At 44.2% G+C, this 24956-nt stretch overlaps 1 protein-coding gene across 3 annotated transcripts in view; it reads left to right on the forward strand.

Annotated features, from left to right (window-relative positions):
* Rgl1 (ral guanine nucleotide dissociation stimulator like 1) overlaps positions 1-24956 on the forward strand; it is a 230787-nt gene that overhangs the window by 202791 nt on the left and 3040 nt on the right. For all 3 annotated transcript variants that reach the window (XM_005071280.4, XM_040737599.1, XM_005071281.4), the window contains 9 exons: positions 1342-1426; positions 5748-5837; positions 7827-7913; positions 9253-9285; positions 11864-11985; positions 13866-13955; positions 17509-17695; positions 20998-21252; positions 23975-24089. In XM_005071280.4, the coding sequence (XP_005071337.2) occupies positions 1342-1426; positions 5748-5837; positions 7827-7913; positions 9253-9285; positions 11864-11985; positions 13866-13955; positions 17509-17695; positions 20998-21252; positions 23975-24089 (1064 nt within the window). The remainder of the gene's footprint in view (positions 1-1341; positions 1427-5747; positions 5838-7826; positions 7914-9252; positions 9286-11863; positions 11986-13865; positions 13956-17508; positions 17696-20997; positions 21253-23974; positions 24090-24956) is intronic.

Here is a 24956-nt window from a genome sequence, read left to right on the forward strand (position 1 = left end):
AATACCCACAGTTATCTGTAAGTTTAATTCCAGATGCCTCTGGGCTCTGAGGGCACTGTGCTAACACACCTCACCCCCACACACACATAAACACGAAATGAAAGTAATATAAATTAACCTTTAAAATAACAGCCTTAGGTTCTTGGGTTGCTGAAGAGAAGATCCATTCTTTCAGTTGGCTTTTAAAACAACTTTTCAAGAACAAAAAAAATAAAAATAAAAAAAATCTCAAAACTGAATCCTGTTGGACATGTGTGATTTGTTGGCTGGTTGGCTTACGTTTTAGAAAGGTTGCCATAGAATATCACTGAAGCCCTTTCTGTATCAGTGTTATGTGTTCTCTGTGGCTAAATTCAGGGAGGTAGAGTCAGGATATCTTATTTACTAACTACTTTTACTATAATCCTTTACATTGCTTGCTTTCAGTAGACAGAGGTAGATACGTACTTATTTCTTTCATTGAAATACTTGTATAGTTAAGTTCTTAATTGTTTTCTCCAAAACAGAAATAGCTTTTATGGTTTGGTCAGACAAATAATATTATATTCATTACTATGCAGACAAGTCTTCATAGTGGACTTTTATGATAATGAAGATGTTGTATACTTGGGGATTTGACTGCTAGTCATTTGTGACCTTCAGAGTCATCCATTCAGTGATTGTGGAGAGAGATGTGTGCAGACAAGTGGAGTGCTATTGGAGAGCAGTGCAGGGGGAGGGACATGAGTCTCACGGGTTTTTTATATGTGTCATACTTCAATCGTTTCCCTATGTACAGACAAGAAATTTGAAACATAGCAAAGTTAAGCAACTTGTCCAAGATCACCAAGGAAGTAAGTAGGTTTGAACCCATCCCTCATGGCTATAGGATCCATCATGGTTCTACTAGTCTACTCTGAGAATAAGAATATGGGCCCAAGATGCGGAACATTTGGGCTCTATATCTGCAGCTCTCAGCAGTTACTAGTGAGAACTGGGGCAAACCCTTGGCCATGGCGTCTTCCTCTCTAAACTTAAGTGTCTGGCCAAGATGACTTCTGGAGGACTCTGTATGTATTTTGGGGATAAATGCTTCTTAAACTTACTTAAGGGAATATCTCTCTAAAACTTGATGCTTCAAGTGAATCATTTAAAAAATTAAATATGTATGACTTAGAACATTTCCACGTTCATCTTTTACAAAAGCTATCCACATGAGTTCACTCATTACCTCCATTAGTGTTTACATCTCCCACCAATCCCGAGGCAGTCTTTCATGGGAATTCATACTGAAGATAACTAAGCTTCAGATGTCATATTTTTGCTATCTGTTGTTTACTTTTTCTTCATCGTTGTTCATAGGGACCGGATGCTGATGTTTGAAGAACTTTCAGATATCTTCTCTGACCATAATAACCATCTAACCAGTCGGGAACTACTCATGAAGGTGAGGATCCTGGGCAGCTCTGAGGTGGCTCTGGGAAGAGTAGATTGAAGCTATTTGCATTCCTTTTAACCTCCCAGGAAAGCAGAATTTTTATCTTCTATGTAATCTAGGAAACTTGGGACTGAGAGAATTCAAAGCCCAGTTGAGCTTTCTCCTTCTACCCTTCCTGCTTCCACCCACATGATTGAATCAGAACTGGGGTTAACAAGCAGCCACTCAGTGCTACAAGTTGCATGAATGAGAGCCCTTGGAATATTCCTTCTCAGCAAAATGGCTCTTAGAATGACAGAGGGCAGCCTGCAATTCCATGTCCTTTTTTTTTTTTTTTGACCAAATTGCACAATATTTTTCAGTCAGCAATGTTTATTGAACACTAGATAAGTGGTGACTCCTGAACTGCCTGCTAGCCAAAGGGATGGCCTGACTCATTCATTATACGTCTCTAGAAATGTGCTCAATGCCTTGAATTTATAAAACTTTGAATTTGTCTTTAGAAATATGATGATTTATAAAACAGCCTCTGTGTCTAGGAGTTCACCCGTAGTTGAGGACTGTGGACACTGCACAATAATTGCTCACACCATGACAAATAACTTCATGCACACTCAGTGGGGAGTTAATATAGGCCAGTTATTCTCTTCACAGCTTCCTACCATCTAAATTTTGTCATCATTATTTTGTAGATATCCAAGACCCACAGGTGAATGTAATGGCCCTAGTTCCTAAGGTGCACACCTAACATGCAGTATAGCTGAATTGTAAATCCAATTTAGAGACAATCAAAGACCTGTGCTTTATTTCCTGATGCCTGATATAGTGCCTTATGTGAAACACACACACAGAAACCGCTGTTTGACTGTGTGGATTAGTGGGCTTGTCATTCACATACTTTTCTATTTTTCCTGCTCTGGTTCCTTCTTGGAGTAGATGATACAGGATGGGCAGCTTATGCTGATGTCTGACTTTGGCTTTGGATTAACTGCACACTAAACAATGATTCATGCGATTGCATTACTCCTTCTTTCACGTCTTTCTGGATTCACAGACTTTAAATGGAAACCCATCTGGCTGGAAGGACATGGCTTAGTGGCCTCCCAGTCTGCAGCACAGAGCTAGACTAACTGGAGCCGCACACTGAAATCCCAATAGCCCTGAATCATCCTTCCAAGGCAGATAAATTGAATTGTGTGCAGTTCATTGCCTGGTGACAGTCTTCTGGCTGAAACCTTAGATGCAGGCTATATCTAGACATTAAAGATCCCATAAACCTTTCTCAGATGGAGACATCCACCTCGGTACTGTAAGTTAAATGTCATATAAGGCTCCAGTTCCAATGAACTGCAAAACTTGGCGATGAGTTCAGGTGGCCTGTACATTGTCATGCATGCTGGTGGAATGCTTTGCGTAGTCCATATGTGTGTGTAGATCCCTTTCCCATCATCTCTGTTGATCATTATTCATGTGAAGTGTATAGTTCTGGGTGTAACTTCTCAACACAGTTGTAAATAATGAGATCAAGGTACTTAAGTTCTCAAAATAAGCACTAAGAAAAACTACTGGGCCCTGTTTCTAATATGTTACTCCTAGACTCTGATTTATAGTTGGGTAATCTTAGTTTTAAATGACCTATCTTCTACTTCAGGGTAGATGTAATATGTCACTTCTCTAATATTATGACCCAGACAACATAATGTCTAGTAAACATTTGTGGTTTTCCTTCTAACTGTTGAGAAAGTTTTTTTCATTTCTTTTCAAAGACTGTCTTATGTTTATAATTTATTAAACCTTATGATTTCTGAAACTTAGAATAATTACAGATCATTGAATCTATAGATTTCAAAACAACAGAAAGCAGGATGCCACCAACTCGTGGTTCTTGTGCCTCATGGTGGATAATAACTATCCCTGGTTGCTTTAATATGAACAACTTCTAAAAAACCTCCAGGAGTCTGGCTCTGGGGGAAATGAATGGTGAGTGAAGCTCTACAATGTGTTCATATTGAGGTCAGAGCAAGAGTCCATTCACACTGCGAACACCCATTCAAACCACAGTTTCTGGTAGCTTCTGAGCCACAATGTCACCATCATATCTTAAAATTGAGCCAGTACCCAGCAGTCAAAGTCATTGGAGACCTCGCATTAAGTTTCTCTGAGGCACTGCAACAGCATGAAGGCAGCTGGAGTCTGCAAAAGCAGAGATAAAGGAAAGTGAGACAAAGGGGAGAGACTCGCACTAGGGAGAAGGTCAGCGGTGCGGAGGCCAGGAGGAGCGAGGATTGGTGTGAGAGGCTGGAGGAAGCACAGGGAGAAATTTGAAATCCACCGGCACAGAGGTGATGACTGAAGTCACTTCCCAATGATACCAGTCTGTTGGAAAACAAGATGACTTGGGAAGATGAAGAGTAGCCAAGAGTGTGAATGTGAGCCTCGAAGGAGGCAGGAGCAAAGACCCAGAGTGCTGTATTACAGGAGCCCACGGATGGCTTGATGGAGGTGGTGGGATGGTTATGTAAAGAATTTCAGGCCAGGCGAGGATACAAATACTGGATATGACAATTGATTGGATTTCTAGTTGACATTCCACTGGGAAAAAGCAGGCAGTTACCAGTCGCCTTTTTTTTTTCCTTTTTATTTAGACATCATCTTACAGTCTGGTCCAGGCTAACCTTGAATTCATGGTGTATTGCAGGCTGGCCTTGAACTCATGATCCTTCTGTCTTGACCTCCCAATTGCTCAGGTTACTGGAGTGCACTGCTCATGGCTGACTCATCAGTTTTGTGGTAGTGCTGCAGCAGGGATGGACTCTCATTTTCAGGGAGCCAAGTCATGAAGTCAACAAATCTTGCTCCTCATCTCTGGTCCTTTTCTCTCCTGCTCATAGGAGGGTGTGTTCAGTGCTCCTTAAGATTCCTCTGTTGTTTTATGATTCTTAGGTTTAACTTTTTAGAAGTCCTTATTAAGAATTTTAGATAAACAGGGCATGGTGGAGTACATTTTTAGTGCCAGCACTTGGGAGGCAGAGACAAGTGACTCTTTGTGGGGCCAGTCTGTTCCATATAGCGAGTTCCAGGCTAGCCAGAACTACACTGTTAAACTCTGTATTAAAAAAAAAGAATTTTAGACAAATCTGAAATAATTTCCAGTACTTATCTTAGTTCTGGGAGAAGAGGAAGAGGCTAGTGCCTGCCTTCAAGTCAGCAGAATTGATTTCTCACTCCAAACTAGGACTTACGCGTCACCACCTGCTATGAGTCCCTAGGAAAAGCTGTGTGGACTGCCATTAGATGCTGACTCTCGCTCTTTTCATCTGTAAGAGGTGCCACTGAGATGGGTCCTGTTCGCCAGTGGCATGCCCCAGACAGGGTCACAGCTGGCAAATGACAGAATGTATTTATGCCTTGACACTATCAGTCAGGCCCTGATGCTGAGAAAGAGTCCGTTTGTAATTGTATGCTAATATAAGGTCACATGCTTATAATGCAATAAACCCGAGAGAAACTAAGGAAAAACTAATATAGAGGTTACACTGAATTGCAAAATCATCTTCCATTCATGCAGTTCCTGGAAAATGAGAACTTAACAAGACCCTGAAACCACACAACTGAAACATTTTATGTTCAGTCAGCAAACGCATGGTTACTGGTTAGGTAGAAGCTCAGTTCTTGTGCCAGGCAGCAGGCAGCATGCAGGGAGCATGGATGGTCATCCGTCCTCAGACCCCAAGAAGGGTAGACTTGTAAGAGTCTGGTGAGACATCTTAGGAGGACTAAGGGAACCCTGCAAATGGCTTGCCTTTCATTAATTGGGGTGTACCCAAACACTGAACTTCCTCAAAATCTTGCTGTGCAAAGGTTTCATTTAGCTAAGAAGTACCACACAGTCCCCTTCCTTCATAGGATGCTGGCACATTCATTCCAGGCCAAGATAAAGAAGCCATAAAATGTGCAGGAAGAGAGCTTCATTTCTAAGACATAGGATTACTTGGCATGAAACCCCAGATGTGTGTAAAAAAAAAAAAAAAAAGCCTCCCATTTTAGGAATCACCTACCTTGTGTTGATGATTGATTTTTCTCGTGAAATTAGGATCCCTGCTTTTACAGAGTGGGGGAAGAGTAGCATAATACCCGGCCACCAAGTGCAGAGACTAGTCTGCAGCACGGCCCCTACCACAACCATAGCACAGGCTGAAGGCCTTCAGGAGGCCTCTTCATTTGCATGGCATCCTGAGACACAGGAAGAGATTGTATTCTAGAACCTAGATTTCCTCTCTTCTGATTGGCACCCTCCATGACTCTCCTTGGTGGACGCTCTGTTTCTTAGGAAGGAACCTCAAAGTTTGCAAACCTGGACAGCAGTGTGAAAGAAAACCAGAAGCGGACTCAGAGGCGGCTGCAGCTGCAGAAGGATATGGTATGTCTGCCCCGTCCTCTGGCAGGAGAGCAGCCCTGTATACTTGGCTAGGCAGCTGGCACGTGACCCCAGCATCCTTCTGCAGGGCATCCACACTTGTCAAAGGTCTCTTTCATTTTGACTTGCCCTGGGAAGTTTTTAGCAAAAGTGTTAGACCCAGTGAGAAATGAATACCAAGAGCTGCAAATCCTACAGACGCCCCTCCACCAAATGATGAAGAAAAGTGTGCAGCGGGCATATCTCCATCCCTCTTGCCATCCCCCACCCCCTTTTACACTTGCTGCTGTTGCCACTTCGATCAGAAGCCTCATCAGCTTTGGGTATGCAATGACCGAGGCAAAAATGTCTCTGGCTAGGAAGATTTGGTCCTTGTATTTAGAGATCATTTCCTTTGTTCCCAAGCTCCCTAATCATCGCCTAGCTCTGCTAATTCTGGGTCCTAACTGGACCTAGTTCAGTTCTCAGAGAAACCAGACCTCCTTCCTGAGGGCAGAAGGATAGTTATTATGGCCTTTGGCTCCATCCTTAAATCCCCAGCTTCTAGCAGAGGGTGTGGGGACAGGAGGAGAGATTAGAGATTAGACAGATGAATATTTTTAACCTGGACTGGTGAGAACTTTCCTTAGGGCTGGACATAAATTAGCAATATTTTTGAGGGTTAGAACTCTTCTGTAACCTAAGGCTGATAGGACTCAAAAGTGTTTCACATTTTTTGTTGTTCAAAGACAGTTAAAAATAGCTGCTACTGAGGGAGGGGTAGAGATTATTTTAGTTCAGGATAAGACCTTGTACACACAACGGGGAAGGACAAACTAAACTGTAGCTGACAGTACGTTTCTGAAGGACAAAGTCCTGCATGGCGTGAACTGGCTGAGGACAGAGCCCGCCTCTCGCCAAGTGGCCTGGCCTTGCCCTGGCTCAGGCCGTTCCTGCCACAGTTTCCCTAAGTACCTGCATATACAAGCTGTCTGTGCCCCGCCTACCGTTTCTTTTCCCGGAAGAACGCTTGTGCCTCAGTGGCCTTGTGGAGAACAGAGTTTCAAAGGAGACTTGATGGGATGCAAGTTAAAAACCTTTACTCATTTCTCTTCACTTTTAACATCGTCTATAATGGTGGTGTAGCAGACAATCCCAAGAAATGTACACTAACGGAAGCCTGTCAATTAAAACCCAGACTTCATTTGGAACTCACTGCTGTCTGTCCTAGGACCCAGTTCAGCATACCAGCAACACTTAGCTGTCACGATTTCTAATCGCTTCTGGTTCATGGCAGCTTCAGAGTCTTAACTTGTTTGTCTTGACCTCAACAGTCATCAGGAGTATCACCCAGGAGTCCTGTAAAATGCCCCACAGTCCGAGTTCATCTTTGTTTGTCTAGTGATTAAACTGAGGTCACACCTGTTTGGAAAGAATTTCACAGAGATGAAATACTCCTCTTGTCACATCCTGTCAAAGAATGTGGTGTCAGCGTGGCATCTGCTGTCATGTTGATGGTATCCCTGACTTGGTTAAAATAGAGTTTGTCCAATTAACCTGTGTAAAGTCACTACTCTCTCTCTCTGTTTTTCCGAAGGTAAATCACTAATAGTGATGGCCCATACTTCTTTTACTGGGAAATAATGGTCTACTCTTAATGATCCTGAGGCCATGGCTATCCGGGGCATTCCAAACAGTTGGAAGTATCTGCATACACTGAGGAGAGCAGAGCCCCCTGACCAGAGCCTGAGTTCTGGACCCAGCTGTGAACACACTTGGACACATGTGTGATGGATCTGGACAGAGGCTTGCTTTTCCTGAATGGAAGTTAGACATTAGGTCATACAGTTCCTGTCCTGTTTGTATAGGGCTTTAAAACAGTTTCAGTCCTGCAGGAGACACTAATGACTCCAAACTAGCATTGTCCAGGTTCATTTTCTCTGGTGTGTGGGTCACCAAAGGCATTAAACATTTCAGTGACAGTAAAGACAGCCTGCTCTGACTCCTCTTCAGGGTGTGATGCAGGGCACTGTACCTTACTTGGGCACCTTCCTGACTGACCTGACCATGCTGGACACTGCTCTTCAGGACTTCATTGAGGTAGGTTCTCTGCAGCTGCTTGCAGCCAAGGCAGTTCGGTGCAGCCTTCTTCTTGGCTGTATGGAGAACTTTGTTTCTCAAAGTATCTTTTTAGAGCCCACGATGCACGTGGTAGTAGGCTGGGCAGTGGGAGCACAAAACAAACACCAGAAGATGCCAGAAATGGCGCAGAGGCCAGCGAGAGGAACCACTGCTTACTGAATCAGGCAGGGTGGCTGGAAATGGTAGCAGTGTGAGCAGTAAGAAAGGCCGTGGAAGGCGAGGGAGCATGTCAGATGATGGAGGATGGTCAGGTCCATATGAAGACACGTGACTAAAATGCCTTTTGAGGGGTGGGGGCTGAGCATGGGCACTGGGGATGGACTCGAAGGGTTAATACCCCCAGCTCTCCCCGGAGAGTAAAGAATGAGCCAGACTAGTGAATTTTCGAGTAGATCCTCCTCATTCCTTTGTAATTATTGTGTCACTGTCACCTGTTCTCGAGTATACACTTGGCTCCGCCTGCTGTATTTCTTTTGCAGTGAAGGCAGGTAAATTCTACCCAAACAAGCAGCCTGTTAGTAGCAGTAAGGAAATGTTAGGTACAAAAGGATTTGATATTTGAAATGAGATTTAAAGATTATTTGTAGGGCTCAACTTCTAACTCAGAGCACATGCCTTTCACATCCTGGGTCAGTCCCTAGCAATGCCAAACAAACAAACAAATCACAGACTAAACAAAACACAGCTTCCTACAAAACAAAAGCAGCCTGTATATGTACACATTAGGTTCTCCAATGCAGCCTGCTTTGCATGTACAGCAACTGGAAAGGGAAGCTGTTTTACATACTTCCCAGTATTCTGTAAGTGGTGTAGACATGCTCATCCATTTTGCATTTCCCGAACTCGTGTGTCTCCCTGGCCTCTAGGAACTGCATGGAGTGGGCAAATATTGAGAAATTAAATGTAACCTACTGAGAATAGGGATGGTGGTGCTGAAGAATTGAAACTTAATTTCTAAATTTCCATGATGCTGTGGGGAAGTCACTTCCCTTATGATAAACCATTGTCAATTTGGTTTTTAGCATGAGTCAGTGGCATCTGTTTTTGCTGTATTGGGTCAAGCTCTTCACTAGCTTGGCAAATGTGTTGGATTCTGACGTGCAATGCCTTATCACTGCTGTTGTAGTTGGTTTCAGATTTTAAGATGGTTGCCTACCAGGAGATGACCGTCTTCCTCTGTAGTGGCCATGTTAACAAGATCATTAATAATTACAAGTCTCTCATTATTTAGTGTGACCCGCAGCAGCACAGGGCTCTATAGTTTGCTTGGTTACATTCTTTTAAACATTTCTTTCAGGGTGGACTGATCAACTTTGAGAAAAGGAGAAGGGTAAGTAGAACTCTTGCCTACCTTTTTGCCATTTTGTTTAATCTGGGCATGAAAAACTAAAAAGTGGAGACAGATTTTGTTCTTTGTTTTTGGAGAGACAGAAAATGATACCCACCAACCATTTTTAATATGAATTATGTTTGGCATGTTCCTGTACATCGCTCCAGGAGACCCCTGTAAGCTCTTTTTCCTCATCTTCAGTGAAAGGTGAGGATGGAAGAGATTGAATAGCTGGGCCAGAGTCAGCTGGTAATGAGCAGAATTCAGATTTTGTCCAGTGGCAAAGCTTATTAATAAATTAAAGGTAGTGTAGAGCCGGTGCATAGCTCAATGGGAGGGCCCTTGACCTAGCATGCATAAGGGCTTGCATTTGATCCCTAACACACACACACACACACCGATTGAGAGATTTCTTTTCTTACCTCTGCCTCATCTCCTTCTTTGCAGTTACTTTTAGAAAAACAGGTTTACTCTATAGTTAGTAATAATGTATTATGCATGTGAAAATTATTACTGAGAATAGATTTTGAATATTCTCCTACAAAGAAATATGTGAAACACTTACTTAATATGTTATTAAGCTTGATTTAGTCATTCCACAGCAAATACCTATTCTAAAATATCACGTTCACACCTTGAATATATGGTTTTTGTTTGCTTGTTTTTGTTTTTGAGACAGGGTTTCTCTGTGTAACCTTGAATGTACTGGAACTAGCTCTGCAGTTCAGTCTGACCTCGAACTTAACAGAGATCAGCCTGCCTCTGCTTCTCAAGTGCTGGGATTAAAGGCGTGCGCCACTACCATCCAACATAAGCATTTTTTTTTCTCAGTTGAATAAAAAGCAAGTTCATCTATTAAGGAAATAAGTTTCTAAGAGTGAAAGACATTAAGATGGTTACTCCCGTGGATTTGTCTGGGTGTGAGAAGGACATCGTCAGTCTTCCCCATTAGATGTAGGTAGTTATCTTTTATCTTTCCTGTCAGTATAGGAAGAATGTTCTATATCATACTTGAATCTTTCTATGGGTAGAATAGTTCTGCACTGTTTTTTTTTTTAAAGTATAATGCGATAGGCATTTGAATGTTTGAAAGGAAAATGAGTGAGAGCTGTCACTACCCTGTAGTGTTCACTGTCTTTTACTCTGTCTCCATCCTTTCGTTCTCCCAGCACTGATTCTGTACCTAACAGGGAGTTTGGAAACTTCTTCTGTGAGAAACCAGAGCTCCCTACCCTCATGAAGTCCACAATCCAGGACAGAGACAGGCAGATGAGCAGCCAGCCATAATTCATCTTCATCCGAGCTCAAAGCAGAACTGGAGGGTCTTAGAGAAGTACAGAGGAGGCAGAGTCCAGTCTCAGCTTGAGGCCAGAGAACAGTGCAGGAGCAGAGAACCTGGGGAGTGATGGGGCATGGGCTAGCCTCCTCAGCAACAAGATACCAAAGGACTGGCCGGAGCTTTCTGTCCCTTGTCCACTGAGCCTTCTGTGGCATGGTGGTATAAACACCCCACAACAGCACTGGATTAGGGATAAGACCACTGACTTGAAGGCTGAGATCCAAAGACTCCACGAGCTCTTCAGTTGCTTCCGTCATGTCCTGTTATGCCTCCACAACGCCCCGCGCCGGGCCCTTAACTTCAGCATAAACCTGGAAACCACTTTCCTTTTAAGACTAAGAAGTTAAACATTTGCAAAGTTTGCATATGAAAGCTAACGCTACAGTTTGTCCTGATGGCTGACATTTAAAAAGGGACCTTGAAGTGTGTGAAGAGGTGTAAATAATTTTGGACGTAATTATGTATTTGCTTCTCTTGTTCTCATGTGAGCTTTAGAAGGTTAGCGAAATGATTTACTGAAGTAGTAAAAACCCAAGGATTTGGGGAACCTAAACATTAAGCTTTATGAGACCGGTACTGTTTAGATGGCCAGCCCTACCAGTGTGTATTTATAATGAGGAGAAAGGGTTGGAGAAGTTACGGGTGGGAGGCTGGGAGCGTCATGGCCTGAAGCATTGCTTTCCTTCCCTTTCCTTTCCTTTTCCTTCCTTCCTCTCTCCCTCCCTTTCTTCCTTCTCTTTCTTTTCTTCTTTCTTTTTTTAAGAAATAGGAGTAAAACCTATTTCATCAATTTTACACTTAAAAGAAAAAAATCCCAAGAATGGAAATAGGAAGGAAAAGGTGCTCTTATAAGTTGAGTTGGTGACTAATTGGGCTTCTTTTGATGGTTTTTTAATCTTAAGATTGTTTTTCAAGGAGAAGAGAGCAGAAGCATACAAGGCCTTCAGGAGTTTTAAGTGATACATGTGTGTATTTTAAATTTATTTTGTCTGTGGTACCAGAGATTGAACCCAGGGTGTTGTGTATGCCAGGCATACCCTCTGCCACTGAACTCCACCCCATCCCTGAGTTAGAGTTTAGGGTTTATTCATTTACTTTCTACAGCAGCAGAATTTCACAGTCCTCTGCAATGGTTTTCTCCCCATTTTACCCCTTAGGGTGTTACAGTTCCATGTTGAAAAGACTTGTATTTGTTGTATCTTATTCCTCAGTCTCCTTTTGGTTTTCTGTCTGCTTTAGGAATTTGAGGTGATTGCTCAGATAAAGCTCCTACAGTCTGCTTGCAACAGCTACTGCATGACCCCAGACCAGAAGTTTATCCAGTGGTTCCAGAGGCAGCAGCTTCTAACAGAGGAGGAGAGGTAGGCTGAGCTGTGTATCACCTGTCAGGGTGGAACTGTGGTGTGGTTAGAGACTAGTAGTGGCCAGAAACTTGTTTGGTCATCTGTTCAATGGCTCTTGGATGGCTGTTCTAGGGTCCTGGGGCCTTGGTTTCCAGAGGGAAGCTAAGCTGACAGGACTAGTGAATGGGCTTTCAAGTCTTGTCATGTAACTCAGCTTTGAAAACTTGAACCATTCCTTTATCCTTCCTCATCTTTAGGATGCCTGTATATAAAATGTTTAAGTATAAAATCATATTCTGGGAAGCACTATTAGAATGCTAATCATGCTTGACACCATCACTACCACTGTCATATCACAGAGTTCACAGCGTTAGCTTTCAGGGAGAGAGGAGGGGGAGAGGAAGAGGAAGAAGAACCCATGGGAACCTGAAATAGAGAGTAACTGAAGTGCTGTGGCTCCTATGGGCAGGAGCAGTTCATTGGCTAAGGACTGATGTCGGATGGGGATGATTTACAGATATTACCAGGTAGGCTAGGCTGTGAAGAGAGATTGCACTAGAGGAGCCAGTGAAGAACATTCCAGACACAGCAAGACAGGAGCGTGAGCTAAGGCCTGGTGTCCTGGCAGGTGTGGTGTTCGGAGGGCAGTGGTGCTTCTGGTGTGGGTGAGGCATGGGGCATAGATTTCAAAACATGGAAAGGCTCATAGAGTCTAGCTAGTGCTTTGGATACTGGGCCTGCAGGTTAAGACCTTCCCTCTAATCTGGTGGCTGTCATATGTGGCCCACTGCCTCTTTTCACATTTTAAGTGTCAGAAGGGAAAAAATAAAAGAAGAAGAATATGGCATGGGATAGTTATTTGAAATTCAAATTTCAGGATCCACAAATAACTCGTTAACGAAATATGGTCCATTCATTTACATTTTATCTATGGTTGTTCTCATGCATTAAAGACAGACCATACGGCCCGCATCCTAAAATACTTACTCTCTGGTCTGATTCAAAGAAAGTTTGCTGATCGCTGAGTTAGACCTGAGGTTTTCTTTGAGGATTTATCATAAGGAAGAGTAAAATTGACAGCACAATAAGTATTTGCCAGTGAGGACTCGAGGGCTTTGAGGGGTACTGTAGCTGGTTATGGCAGGCTGCCTGATTACCACCTCAGCTTTGAGGTGGCATGACGATGGGCATCATGACCCATCTGCCTACTCACCATGTACCGGTGCTAGTTACAGCTACAAGCTTTCACCGGAAGCACTTCAAATCAGAAACTCCTCTTGTCCTTGCCTCAGTTGCTGTTTGCCTGGCGTACCAGAATCTGAAGCCCCAGCACTTTTAATTGAGAAAGTTTGGGCAATTAAAGATAAGGCTGTAGTTATATCTATGTATCTTTATAAATAATATAATTGCTTATGTCTATTCACCAATAGTTAGGTATTTTACAAAAACGCCTCCTTCCGTTTTCCTATCATAAAAATATGTGCGTGTGCACACATGTGCACATACACACAAACACATTAGAAGGAGGAAGCAGAAAAGAAATGGGGTGGGGCTCATTGGGGAGGAGGATTCTTCCTCTGGCCTTGCGATGGGATGAGGGTGATCAAGGGGCAGGCTGCAGTCAGCTTCTGCTGCCAGTGTGGAAGCCTGGGGAACTGAGCAGGCTCCGTCCCTCTACCCCTGAAAGGAAGAGGGGTGGAGGGGAGGCATGCAGTGTGCACTTACCAGATGTGGCCATAAGCAGACACCCTCTGACACCCCTGCTACAACACCACAGTCTACAGCTTTACTTTGACTATTCAGAGCCTTCCTCTAAATCCAGTATTCCAGCAAATCACAAGAGTCTGGAATCTGTTCTGCGCTTAAACACTGACCTCAGACCTCCCTGTCTTTCTCAGCTATGCTCTCTCCTGTGAGATTGAAGCAGCTGCCGATGCCAGCACCACCTCCCCTAAGCCTCGGAAGAGCATGGTGAAGAGGCTGAGCCTGTAAGTGGTTCCCCCGCCCACTTCTCACGAATCCTGACCCTGAGAGGGTTTTGTCAGAGTGGGGAGAGGAAATACATTCAGCAGCACTGAATGTTCACTTAAAGAGTATATTTCCTGCTGGGCGGTGGTGGCACATGCCTTTAATCCCAGCACTCGGGAGGCAGAGGCAGGAGGATCTCTGTGAGTTCAAGGCCAGCCTCCAAAACAATACAGAGAAACCCTGTCTCGAAAAACCAAAAAAAAAAAAAAAAGAGTATATGTCCTGTCATGAACTCAAAAGGCCCATTATGTCCATCCATTCCTCTCTCTTTCCTCCTGTATGAGCCATTATTGTCTCATGCCTGCATCACCAGCAGCTGTTGGCTGACTGTCCTCTTGTCCCATCAATTCATTCTCTACTAAATAGCTTGTTGATCCTTTGAACAACAGAGTGTGTCGCTTTTTAAAAACATCCGATGGTTGTATTTTGAAATGGAGTCTCAGCTCTGGGCCCCAGTTTACTAGGCCTTATGCGATGACTCCCAGCTTTCCCTCTTACAACACTTGGCTTGGTTCACTGAGGTCCACCACGTCAGCCTTCTAGCCAACCTTTGAACACCAGGCTGTTGCCATGCTACTAGCCCTTCCTGTGGCTTGAAATGGTCTTTTTTCCCCCTGGATGTTGGCAAGAATGGTTATCTCCTAAGAGTGATCTTCCCATAGTGCTGTCTCTCTGGTCATCCTCATTCATGCTGACTTTTTACAGTTTAGTGTAAGCAGAATTAGAATAGAAACATTGTCCATCAGGTTTGGTAGATGAAGTCTCAACTTTTTGAGACTTCACTCCATCTGGATAGAATCCAGAGCTCTTAGACTCTCTGCAGGACCCATTGGCCCGCAGCACCAGCATTGCCCTGATGGCCTGTCCATCTGTCTGTCCCACCTTTCCCGTTCACTCTACCCTTTCTGAGTTGCCTTTGTTCCACTAACTCCTCTCCCACAGAGCCACCTGGCTTCCTGGCTTACTTCCTTCAGGTGTTTGTGGAAATGTCACCTTGACAAGCTTGTTGAGTTCTCTACCCCGTTCACATCACCTGTCCCTGACGCCCTCTCTTGGTGGTCTTTCATCTTTGGTTTTTTTTTTTTTTTTGTCACATTTAGCTTCATCTGACATACTGTATACTGTATGTGTCTGTATAGAATTTAAGCTCCATGAGGGGAAGCCTTGTCTTTATGTGTTGCTCTGTTTGCAGAATCTTAAGTGCTGCCACCTAGCAGTAATTGAATAGTGGGTATGTTTAGAATGACTAAAATGAGCCGAACGCTAGGGCTGTTATAAGAACAATACGTGTGTTTATAAAATTTACAACACGATCTAGGAAACAGTTTCTGTAATTAGCTCCAATCGCATAGAACAGGACACTGAAGTATGGAAAGGGTGGATCGTGTGCTTGTAATGGGAGAACATGGATGCATACCTAAGATTCAGCACAGGGTTAAGTTTATAGATGCTTTACCTGTGGCGACCTATGAAATTACATTCTGAAGGAAGAGAGAGATGTACAAGTTAACCAAGGAGAACCACAGGAGGGAAAAGGAGGAATAAGAATCTGTTCATTAGACTCCAGGCTTTGATTGGACCAGTTTCTGTAGAAGAAGCTTGAGAATCTACTCTGCTCCGTAAAGTTGATCTCTAGACTTTAATTCCAGGAATTTCCCCTCTCATACAGATCCATTAGTTTATAAGCCCGACTCCCATCTTTTGGGTGATGTTGTCTGCACTGGTCAGGGGCAAGCATGAATAACCCTTAGGGAATCATGGCCAGTTTTCCCAGGCCAAGTAGTTCACTTTGACACATCCCAACCCCACCCGCTGTCATGCAGACATCTTGGTTATCATTTGTGATGTGAGAGTATAGTGCTCCCTGGATCAGTGGATTTTTGTGGCTCACCAGTTATGGAATCTTCTCAGCCATTGTATTTTCCGAGGTTTCCTTCCCTGTCTCGTTGTGCTGCTCTTACACATGTGCAAGACTTCCTTTTGTTTTCACTGTATCCTGTAACATCTGTCTCCATATCTTCCTTTCTTCATTCTGATTTCTGGGGATTTTTTTTCCAGATCTACTCATGATTTTTTCATGATTGTTTTGATTGTTTTCTTCAGTAGTTACTTTAACTCTACTGAGTTTTTTATTTAAATCATATATTTCACGTATATGTGATTTTTTTTCAAATTCTCTTTTTTGTGGGAGTGGTCTTTCTCTGAAAAGATTTATATTCTCTTATTTCTTTAATATTTTTAAATATATGTATAAAACTGAGCCTGTGGTGGACATGCAAATGTTGTCAAGTGAATGAGTGGATGATACTTTCTCTCTGACTGTTCTGTAAGAGATTCTCAAGAGTTGGCATCTCCTGCCCATTATGTTTGTTAATTGTCTTTGAGTGGAGTGGTTCTTTGTGTATATTTTTAAATTTTATATTGTGAGCTCATCTTTATAAAGGGATTGTCTGCAGCTTGGGTAAAAGGTATAGCCTTCCTGAAAAACAGAGTCCATCCATCCACCCATTATTCCCAGTGATGGCCTGAGACTTGCTAACACATAGACCACATAGGTAGGAAGTCAGAGTGAAGCACAGACCAGGTTCACACATGTGTGGAGACATCATTCCTTCCATACAAATTCAGGCCAGGACAGACAGGCTTTCCTGTTGTTCCCCGTGTCTGTGGCAAGGTATTTTTCTAGCCTATCTCTTCTTTACTGAAGGGTAAAGCCCTTGGAGTGCCTGACTTTAGAGATTAGGTTGTAGCACCCTTCCTTTCATAAATAGAACCCTCATTTCACAGTGTTATGTACATGTTAAATCTGTGGTCAGTACACACTGCATATATGTGTGGGAATACCAAGTGGAACCCCATTATTATGTATATGAAAGTGTGTTACTTTTTTAAATGACGATTTTGCCACCATTCATACCTCCCATTTCCCAAAGACAGCAGCTGCAGAAATGGCTCACCAGCTTCCGATTTTCAGTTCTCTTTTTTCTTAAGGCCTGTAGGGATTTCCCTTACATCTTGCTAGCTCAGCCCAAAAGAGGTTTTAATATTTCTTGCACAGTCCTTTTATGGGGAAGGGGCTTGGGTTATTGTAGTTCTCCAGATGGCTCAAAGCAGAAGTGTTCTTCCTTGGTTTCTTATCCAGAGCACACCCACCTCTTCCAGCTGCAGGAAGTTCCAAGTTCATCTTAGGGTAGGACGCAATAAGGGGTGGAGTGCTGGTTTTCTGACCCTGTCACAGTGGTCCACGGACTGCTAAAAGATGGAGGACTAGTGATTGGAAAGGCTACATCAGTTAAACAACCTATGTGTTGCTTGGGGTTGGACATAACCTTCTGGGACAAGATAGTCACTACTATTTGTTAGAAGCATTATAGCATTCCTTTTCTTAAAATATGTACAACAGAACATAGGTGATTGAGAAAACATCGACGTTTTAGTTGGCACACATTGTTTGCTCAGTCATAGGTTCTAGGTTAGTAACAGCTTGCATGTTTGGCATTCTGGTTTCTGCAGACTGTTTCTGGGGACTGATATCATCACTGGGAGCACTCCCACCAAAGAGCAGCCCAAGTCCACGGCCAGCGGGAGCTCTGGTGAGAGCATGGACTCAGTCAGCGTGTCATCCTGTGAGTCAAACCACTCAGAGGCCGAGGAGGGTTCCATCACACCCATGGACACACCAGATGAGCCTCAAAAGAAGGTACACACTAACCCTTCCCATAATTCTCATTTCTGTTGCAGCCCCCGGCATGCTATTTGCCACACGAAGAATGCCTGTAGGTGTCAGAGGCAGAGTCTCTTCTGAGGACCCAGTCCTCAGAGAACAGCTGCAAAGTGCTAAGGAGATTGGCTTATTCATCTGTGCCTTTAAACATTTTTCTGCCCATGCCTAAATGCACCAAAGGATTATGACCTGTAAAATAAGTATAGAGTCAAGAGAATCAGGAATACTTGAGGAGGAATAAAACGTAAGAAATGGAGATATGCCAACTTTTTGGTGCCACACAGGAAAAGCATTCTGAAACTCAAGGACTTAGAGCAACCACCATGTTTCTAGGGGGCTGACTGCTTTGGGTCAGACTTAGCCCTATCCCAGTTTTAACCCAAGTTTACTCACTTACCTGTCATCCACTTGGAGTAGTAGGCTTTCCAGAACATTCTCTTGGCATGCTGAAATGTATGAAGAAGAGGGACAGAAGCGCTACCCTATAAGTGCAACAGAGAGCCTTTCCTTGATCATACCTACCAACGTTCCGTTGCTTAAAGCAGTCATGTGGTCAGATCCAACAGAAATAACTGAAGCAGGGAGATCCGATCCAACTTCAGTGGGAGGAACCATGAAACAAATCCCAGGGCAAAGGGCACAGCTTGCAGCAGGGTGAGGAGTTGATAATGATGATCTAGTCTACCACAGCGGAAATAGATAGCAAACTGTAAGCGCCGATAGAGGGATCCTCATCCAGTCCATTTCTCACAGCTGTACAAATAAGGGAAATTTCTGCCCTGCCAAAACAAGATGGGAGACAGGGACAGGAGGTCCCTCGGAAGCTCGCAGGTCAGCTAGCGGGCTATATGTACAAAACGGTGGAGAACCTGTCTCAGACAAGTTCGAAGGCAGGAACTGACACATGTGGTTGTCCTCTTAGACCTGCATGTGTGCCCTGGTGTACACACACCTGCTCTCATACGCATAAGCGCACACACATCTATACACATGCTTCTTTGCTCACACACAGAGGGTTTTTTTGAACACATAGATTTAAAAATCTAGAATGAGGCCTTGCTCACTTGATTTCCACAGGGTCTCATGTTTTTGGGTCTTGTAACCTGCTGGTGAACATGATAGGAAAGTGACCGTGGCTGTGCTGCCCACACATCTTTCTATCCCGGTCTGGGAAGGAGATGGAATCAATTGTTGGAGCATAGGTCAAATAAAACCATATTACCCTTGGGAGAGCATGAGGTTGGAGCTGAGGATGCAGCTTGTGGTAGAGTGGAAACTGGTATGAACAAAGCCTGGCTTCCGTACACACACACACACACACACACACACACACACACACACACACACACACACACACAGTGCCCTGGAAATCATGAGGGGGCTGCTGTTTCCACAACTCTTTGTGTTTTGTTTTGGTTTTTTTGTCAGTCTAATTCCTTTCATAGACTATGCTTATGTGTTCAGATGCATCTGTCCCAGAGTCAGGTTTCTAGAGACTTCAAGATGACATGTGGTTTATGTGCTGCAAAACCCCTGTACATTACCCAGAAAATTCCACAGCTCTGCACGGCACCTGACTGGGCCTGAATGTCTTGCACATTCCTAGCACAGGGCCCTGTGGTGACTTCTTCTCTAGTGGCCTCCACATGGTCTCTCTCCATCCCATGTGAGTCTGTTACTTTAAAAGGAAAGTGTAACCTGCATTCCTCTTTCCTCATGCTCCTTATCATTATTTCTAAACATCTGTTTTCGTGCTCACTCCTCACCACTTAAATTCTTACTGGGAATATGAAGGTCCATCAGATAGTCTCTTTAAAACCCATGTAACCTCCCCATTCTTAATGCTTTATCATCTCAGTTATACGTGTTATTAAAACCGTGGAAAGCCCAAGGGGAAGGGAAAGTGGAAAAATTCAACCAACATTTGGAAAGCAGGCCTTCTAAACGATATGTTTGCAGACAAAATTATGCTATCAAAATTGTGCCCTGTGCATCAGTGCTCAAGTTGAGTCACTTGGGAACAGAAAATTCCAAACAGCAGCAACATACAGCTAAATGGCACCGTGCCAATCCCACTGTAGATGCTACATATCAGAGCTGGTGTTGCAGTTTGCTATCTGTAATAGAACACCCATGTTGTAGAATTGTCTTTAACACAGGATGGATGCCACAGGAGGAAGCAGGCCCCAAGAAATTAAAGATAACATGGTTCCTACTTTTTCAGCAGCCTCATTATCAGAAAGCCATGTTTCTTAGTCTGTTTCAGTGATAGGGCAGACACATATGAAAGAAGTTAGTATTATTTATTTTACTGGCTCCTAGAATATTTTGTAGGATTATTATAATTCAGTTAAAGTCATTGCAAATATCACACACACACACACTCACACACACACACTCACACACACACTCACACACACACCATACACACACACTCACACACACACACCATACACACACTCACACACACACCATACACACACACACCATACACACACACACACACTCACACACACACACCATACACACACACACACCATACACACACACTCACACACACACACCATATACACACACACACCATACACACACACCATACACACACACCATACACACACACCATACACACACACCATACACACACACTCACACACACACACCCCATAGCAAAGGGGAAGGAGTGCTGCTGGGACACAGTGTTCTCTCTGGGTCTTGGGCTTCTCTAGTTGAGGCAGGGGTCATGTGATCTCTAACTCTCCACACACACCCCTGAACTACATAAACTGTAGTCCTTATCTTAGAAGCTTCTAAATATAAAGACATTTATCTCCTACTACAAAGTCTGGATGTGAAGTAGAGTCAGGACACAATGCTCTCTGTGGTCACATTGGAGGTGAGAATGTTGGTGGTGAGAACCAGTAAGTTTTAAGGAAGGCTTCCTGGCATTTGTAAGCTGACTTTCTTCAGCGTGTAGGGCCTGTATAAGCTGGTATCTGCTGCCATCTCCTGGTTGACTTTCATAAGCGCAACTTAAACCAGGAAATCCAGAACCAGTGTGCCTTTTCTAGATCCAGAGTGATGAGAGCACACTGAGTCACTGGCAGCAGCGTCAGCGCATGGTCTGTAAGTGTGTGTGTGATCAGATATGAGAGACCCATGAGGACTGAGGAGGAAGTAACTGAAGTTGATCGTTTCCCACATCTACTTCTGCCTTGAAAACTGAAGCATGCTTGGTCCAGGGTCTAATGGTGCTGTTTTCTTTGTGTTAACTCTCACAGCTCTCTGAGTCCTCCTCTTCATGTTCCTCAATCCATTCCATGGATACGAATTCCTCAGGGATGTCATCCTTAATCAACCCCCTGTCCTCCCCTCCGACGTGCAACAACAACCCTAAAATTCACAAGCGCTCCGTCTCTGTGACATCCATTACCTCCACAGTCCTGCCCCCTGTTTACAATCAGCAGAGCGAAGATACCTGCATCATCCGTATCAGTATAGAAGACAACAATGGCAACATGTACAAAAGCATCATGGTAAGGGGCCGTCCTGCCTGGGAGGGTCTCCGTGGGAAGAGCCCAGGCCTCTCTCTGTGTCTGCCAGCTGTGCAGGCTGGTACCCTTGAATACACATGGATGTGTCACACCTGCTTCTGTGTGCACACAAAACCAACATGAAAAACAGCATCTTCCTCCTGGGTGTAGATTAATGTTATTTTATCTAATGGTGCAGGTGCATATAGGACACAGTTTTGTCGTCTTAAGAATTATTTAAACCTATTCATCCAGGTTGGTGTCATGTTCTGTGATGATCAGCGTGGGTGACTATGTGACAGCAGTCCAGGGAGGATGCCACTGCTTCACATGCCTCCTTGGAACTCTTCCAACGTTTACGCTTAGGAGAAAATTAAATGCCTTTTCAGTAGTGAGGTCCCTGGTAACAGTTTTCTCAGGCCTGGCTCCTGAAGAGGGAGATTAAGGTGGAAATGCCATTTGGTTCAGCAAGTAGCTACACTAAGTGAGTGAATGGAACCAGGTTTCATGTGCTTCTTACAAGACCTACAGTAGACTAGAAAATTCCAAAACTACTTTCGATGATGGTAGATTTTTGGGATACATACAAGACTTCTCATGGTGATAACCTGACTGTGTAAGGTTTTATGTTAGATGATTAAATTCCTTAGTTGATAGGTCTATCATACACTAAAATAAATAAATAATAGGTAAATAAATAATAGATTCTTTTCTGCAGCCAAATCTATAATAAATACCATTTCTGTTTTCCTTCCCATCATTTGCCTCCAAGCTGAGGCCTAGATGTTCCATAAGTGTGGGTAGTCATTTTCTTCTAACATTCCAGAAAAAAACCTTTGCTGGCCATTCACTGAATGCAGTAATTATTGAGCCTGTGTTGTTACTAGTTATTGCCCTGGGCTTGGAGAATAGAGCAATGAATAAGACTCATTGATCTTTGAAGAATGTGTAATAAAAGAGAGAGAGAGAGATCATACACTAAATGTTCTAACAGAAGCCAGACCAGATTGGAAATGGTCTTGTGGCCTCCTTGGGGGACTTTGTGTTAATTCTACAGGCAGTAAGGTCTCCCTGGAGGGATCATGTTAAGAAACGACCAGATTTGTTCGTTAGAAGAGTAGCTGGCCTTGGGGAGGCCTGCTGCTACACTGGGTGGGGGGTGGGAGGGAGCGCCGGGGGTGGGCCGGGGGTGGGAAGCAAGCAAGGAAGCTGCTCCTATCTTTCATTCAGGACGTGATAAGGGCTTGAGTGTTGATCCTGTGGCTGGAGATGATATGGGAAATGCCTTATGAGGTATTATTGTAAGAGCCCATTCATCCCGTTATCAGCCTCTTGGTAACTGTTGTGGAGGGTACGGAAGAGGGAGGATTCCTAAGGAAGAGGGAGAATTTGGGGCCGTCTGGTATCCTGGTGGCCGGTGACTCTGTCCAGTGAGATATGAACTGCTAGAGGCGAAGTTTCAGGGTCTTTAAATTGAGACGTCCAGATGACATTGCTAATAGATTATCAGGGCTGGTGTCGGAGTCCTTCAGCCCCATGGGGTGGGGATGAATGTGGAACGAGACCCAGTTCAACCAGAAGTAGGGAGTAGCTAACCAAATGTACTAGAGAAATACCAGGTCTTCGGTAGCAGTCCTATTTTCAGTACACTCTAGTCATTGTTACATATGCCAACCAGAGAGCAGTGGGCACCCACGTAACCACAGTGTCTCGGAATCATAGTACAGATTTGTGCACCCAGCAGTTACACTGCGTGCCATGCCGTAGCTGTGTGCTCTGCTTGGCCAGGGGAAGTCAGTACATCTGAGAGCCATGTTGGAGCAAATGTGATGTCCTGGTGTTGGGTGGACAGTAGATAAATGAATCCCCAAAGTAATCCTTCGGTGGGGGAGGGACTGCCTTTGGGGAACAGCCCCCATTTGTTGTCCTTTCTTGGGGTGCACAGGGTGAAGCCTGGAGCCTTCCCTGTTGGTAACGCTAATTGTATATATTAGTTTTTCTCTCTAGCTTTTGTCCTACAAAGTAATAAACACCCAAAGGAAGCCTTTGGCCTTATTTTTAGCCTGGCTTTCTCCCTAAACAGGAAGGCCTGGTTTCTAAACTGAAATCTAACTGTCTTAGCATAGCATTTATCCCCCAAGTGCCCTCCCTCCTTCAGCATTGCACCACTAACCTACTGTGTGAGGATATTTCCTTTGTACTCTCCAAACTATGTATTTTCTTCCTTTAGAAGTTTGTGTGCACCAAACTTTCCTTGGAAGTACATAAGCCAGATGCTTTGATAACAGGCAAATCCACACGGCCCTTATTGCTGTTTATTAATAAAAAATACCAGCTGCTGCCTGGGTCACAAGGAGGCACTTAGGCCCTGGAGGAAATCAGGCTCTGTGTGTGTGTGTGTGTGTGTGTGTGTGCGTGCTCACGAGCGCGTGCATACACACATGCACGCACGCACGCACGCGCGCCTCTATTGGGAGCTTAAGTAGTGTGGGGTGATAGGCAATGCGTGTTTTCCCCATTTTAGTGGGGGGCTCTGTTAATACATGTCTGCCATCTTTTGGCTACTCAGATGGAAGCAGTTCTAACACTCAGGAGTCCTGGCTTTTTGTCCCATTCTATGTCACCTACCCCATCCTTCCTAGAGGAGTATGTGCCACACAAGACAGCAAAGATAAGCTTAGACAACGTGAGCCTTGCACGGCACTGATGCCTGTTGTCTTTGCAGTTGACAAGCCAGGATAAGACCCCTGCTGTGATTCAGAGGGCGATGCTGAAGCACAATCTGGACTCAGACCCAGCTGAGGAGTACGAGCTGGTACAGGTCATCTCGGAGGACAAAGGTGGGCATGTTCTCCTCTGCGTGGCAGGTGCCAGCGTGTGCACATTTTGGTCTTAGTTGCTGACAGCAGAAAGGGCGTATAATGTAATGTGGCATGAGCCCATGCGTGTGTACATGTGTGTGTAAATTACGAATGTGTGGTGTATGCACAGGTGTGTGTGTATGTGTGTGTGTGTGTGTGTGTGTGTGCACTCACTTTCGTCTGTGGCCAGGGCAGTACAGTGGGTGGTCTGCTCTCACTGAGTCTGGAGCAAGGCTGGTGGCCTGCAAGCCCAGGCAATCAATCCTCCTGTCTCCTCCCTTGATAGGGTTAGTTATAGGCATATGGCTTTTTATGTGGGTGCTGGATCCAAACTCAGATTCTCACGCTTGCATAGCGAGCGCTCTTATGCACGGGACCCTCTCTCGTGCCCCCTGGTTGTGTTTTTTAACAAGCTACACATCACCTTACTGTAGAATGTCTCAAGCTGCTCCAAACTTTCAGGACCCCAACTCTTGTTTGCTGTTTCTGAGCTTTTCCACAGAATTCCTTTTGCCTATCACTTGTGTTCCCCACAAGAAGTGCATTTTCATGGACAGTGTGTGTGTGTGTGTGTGTGTATGAGAGAGAAAGAGAGAGAGAGAGAGAGAGAGGGAGGGAGGGAGGGAGGGAGGGAGGGAGGGAGGGAGGGAGTGGGTGTTCTCCACGAGAAGTTCATTTTCACGAGAAGTCTCTCTTTGTCAGGAGTGGGAAGCAGATGGACCCTCTTGGGTCTGGGCGGGTGGACACACACATCCTTTACTTGACACTGATTCTCAGTCCTGTGTGACCCGGAAGCACTCATGTCAGAATTTCTTACCTGTTTCACTTCAGCATTTGAGAGAGTTG

The sequence above is a fragment of the Mesocricetus auratus genome, unplaced genomic scaffold, assembly GCF_017639785.1.
Source record: "Mesocricetus auratus isolate SY011 unplaced genomic scaffold, BCM_Maur_2.0 Super-Scaffold_100676, whole genome shotgun sequence".
NCBI classification, from domain to species: domain Eukaryota; kingdom Metazoa; phylum Chordata; class Mammalia; order Rodentia; family Cricetidae; genus Mesocricetus; species Mesocricetus auratus.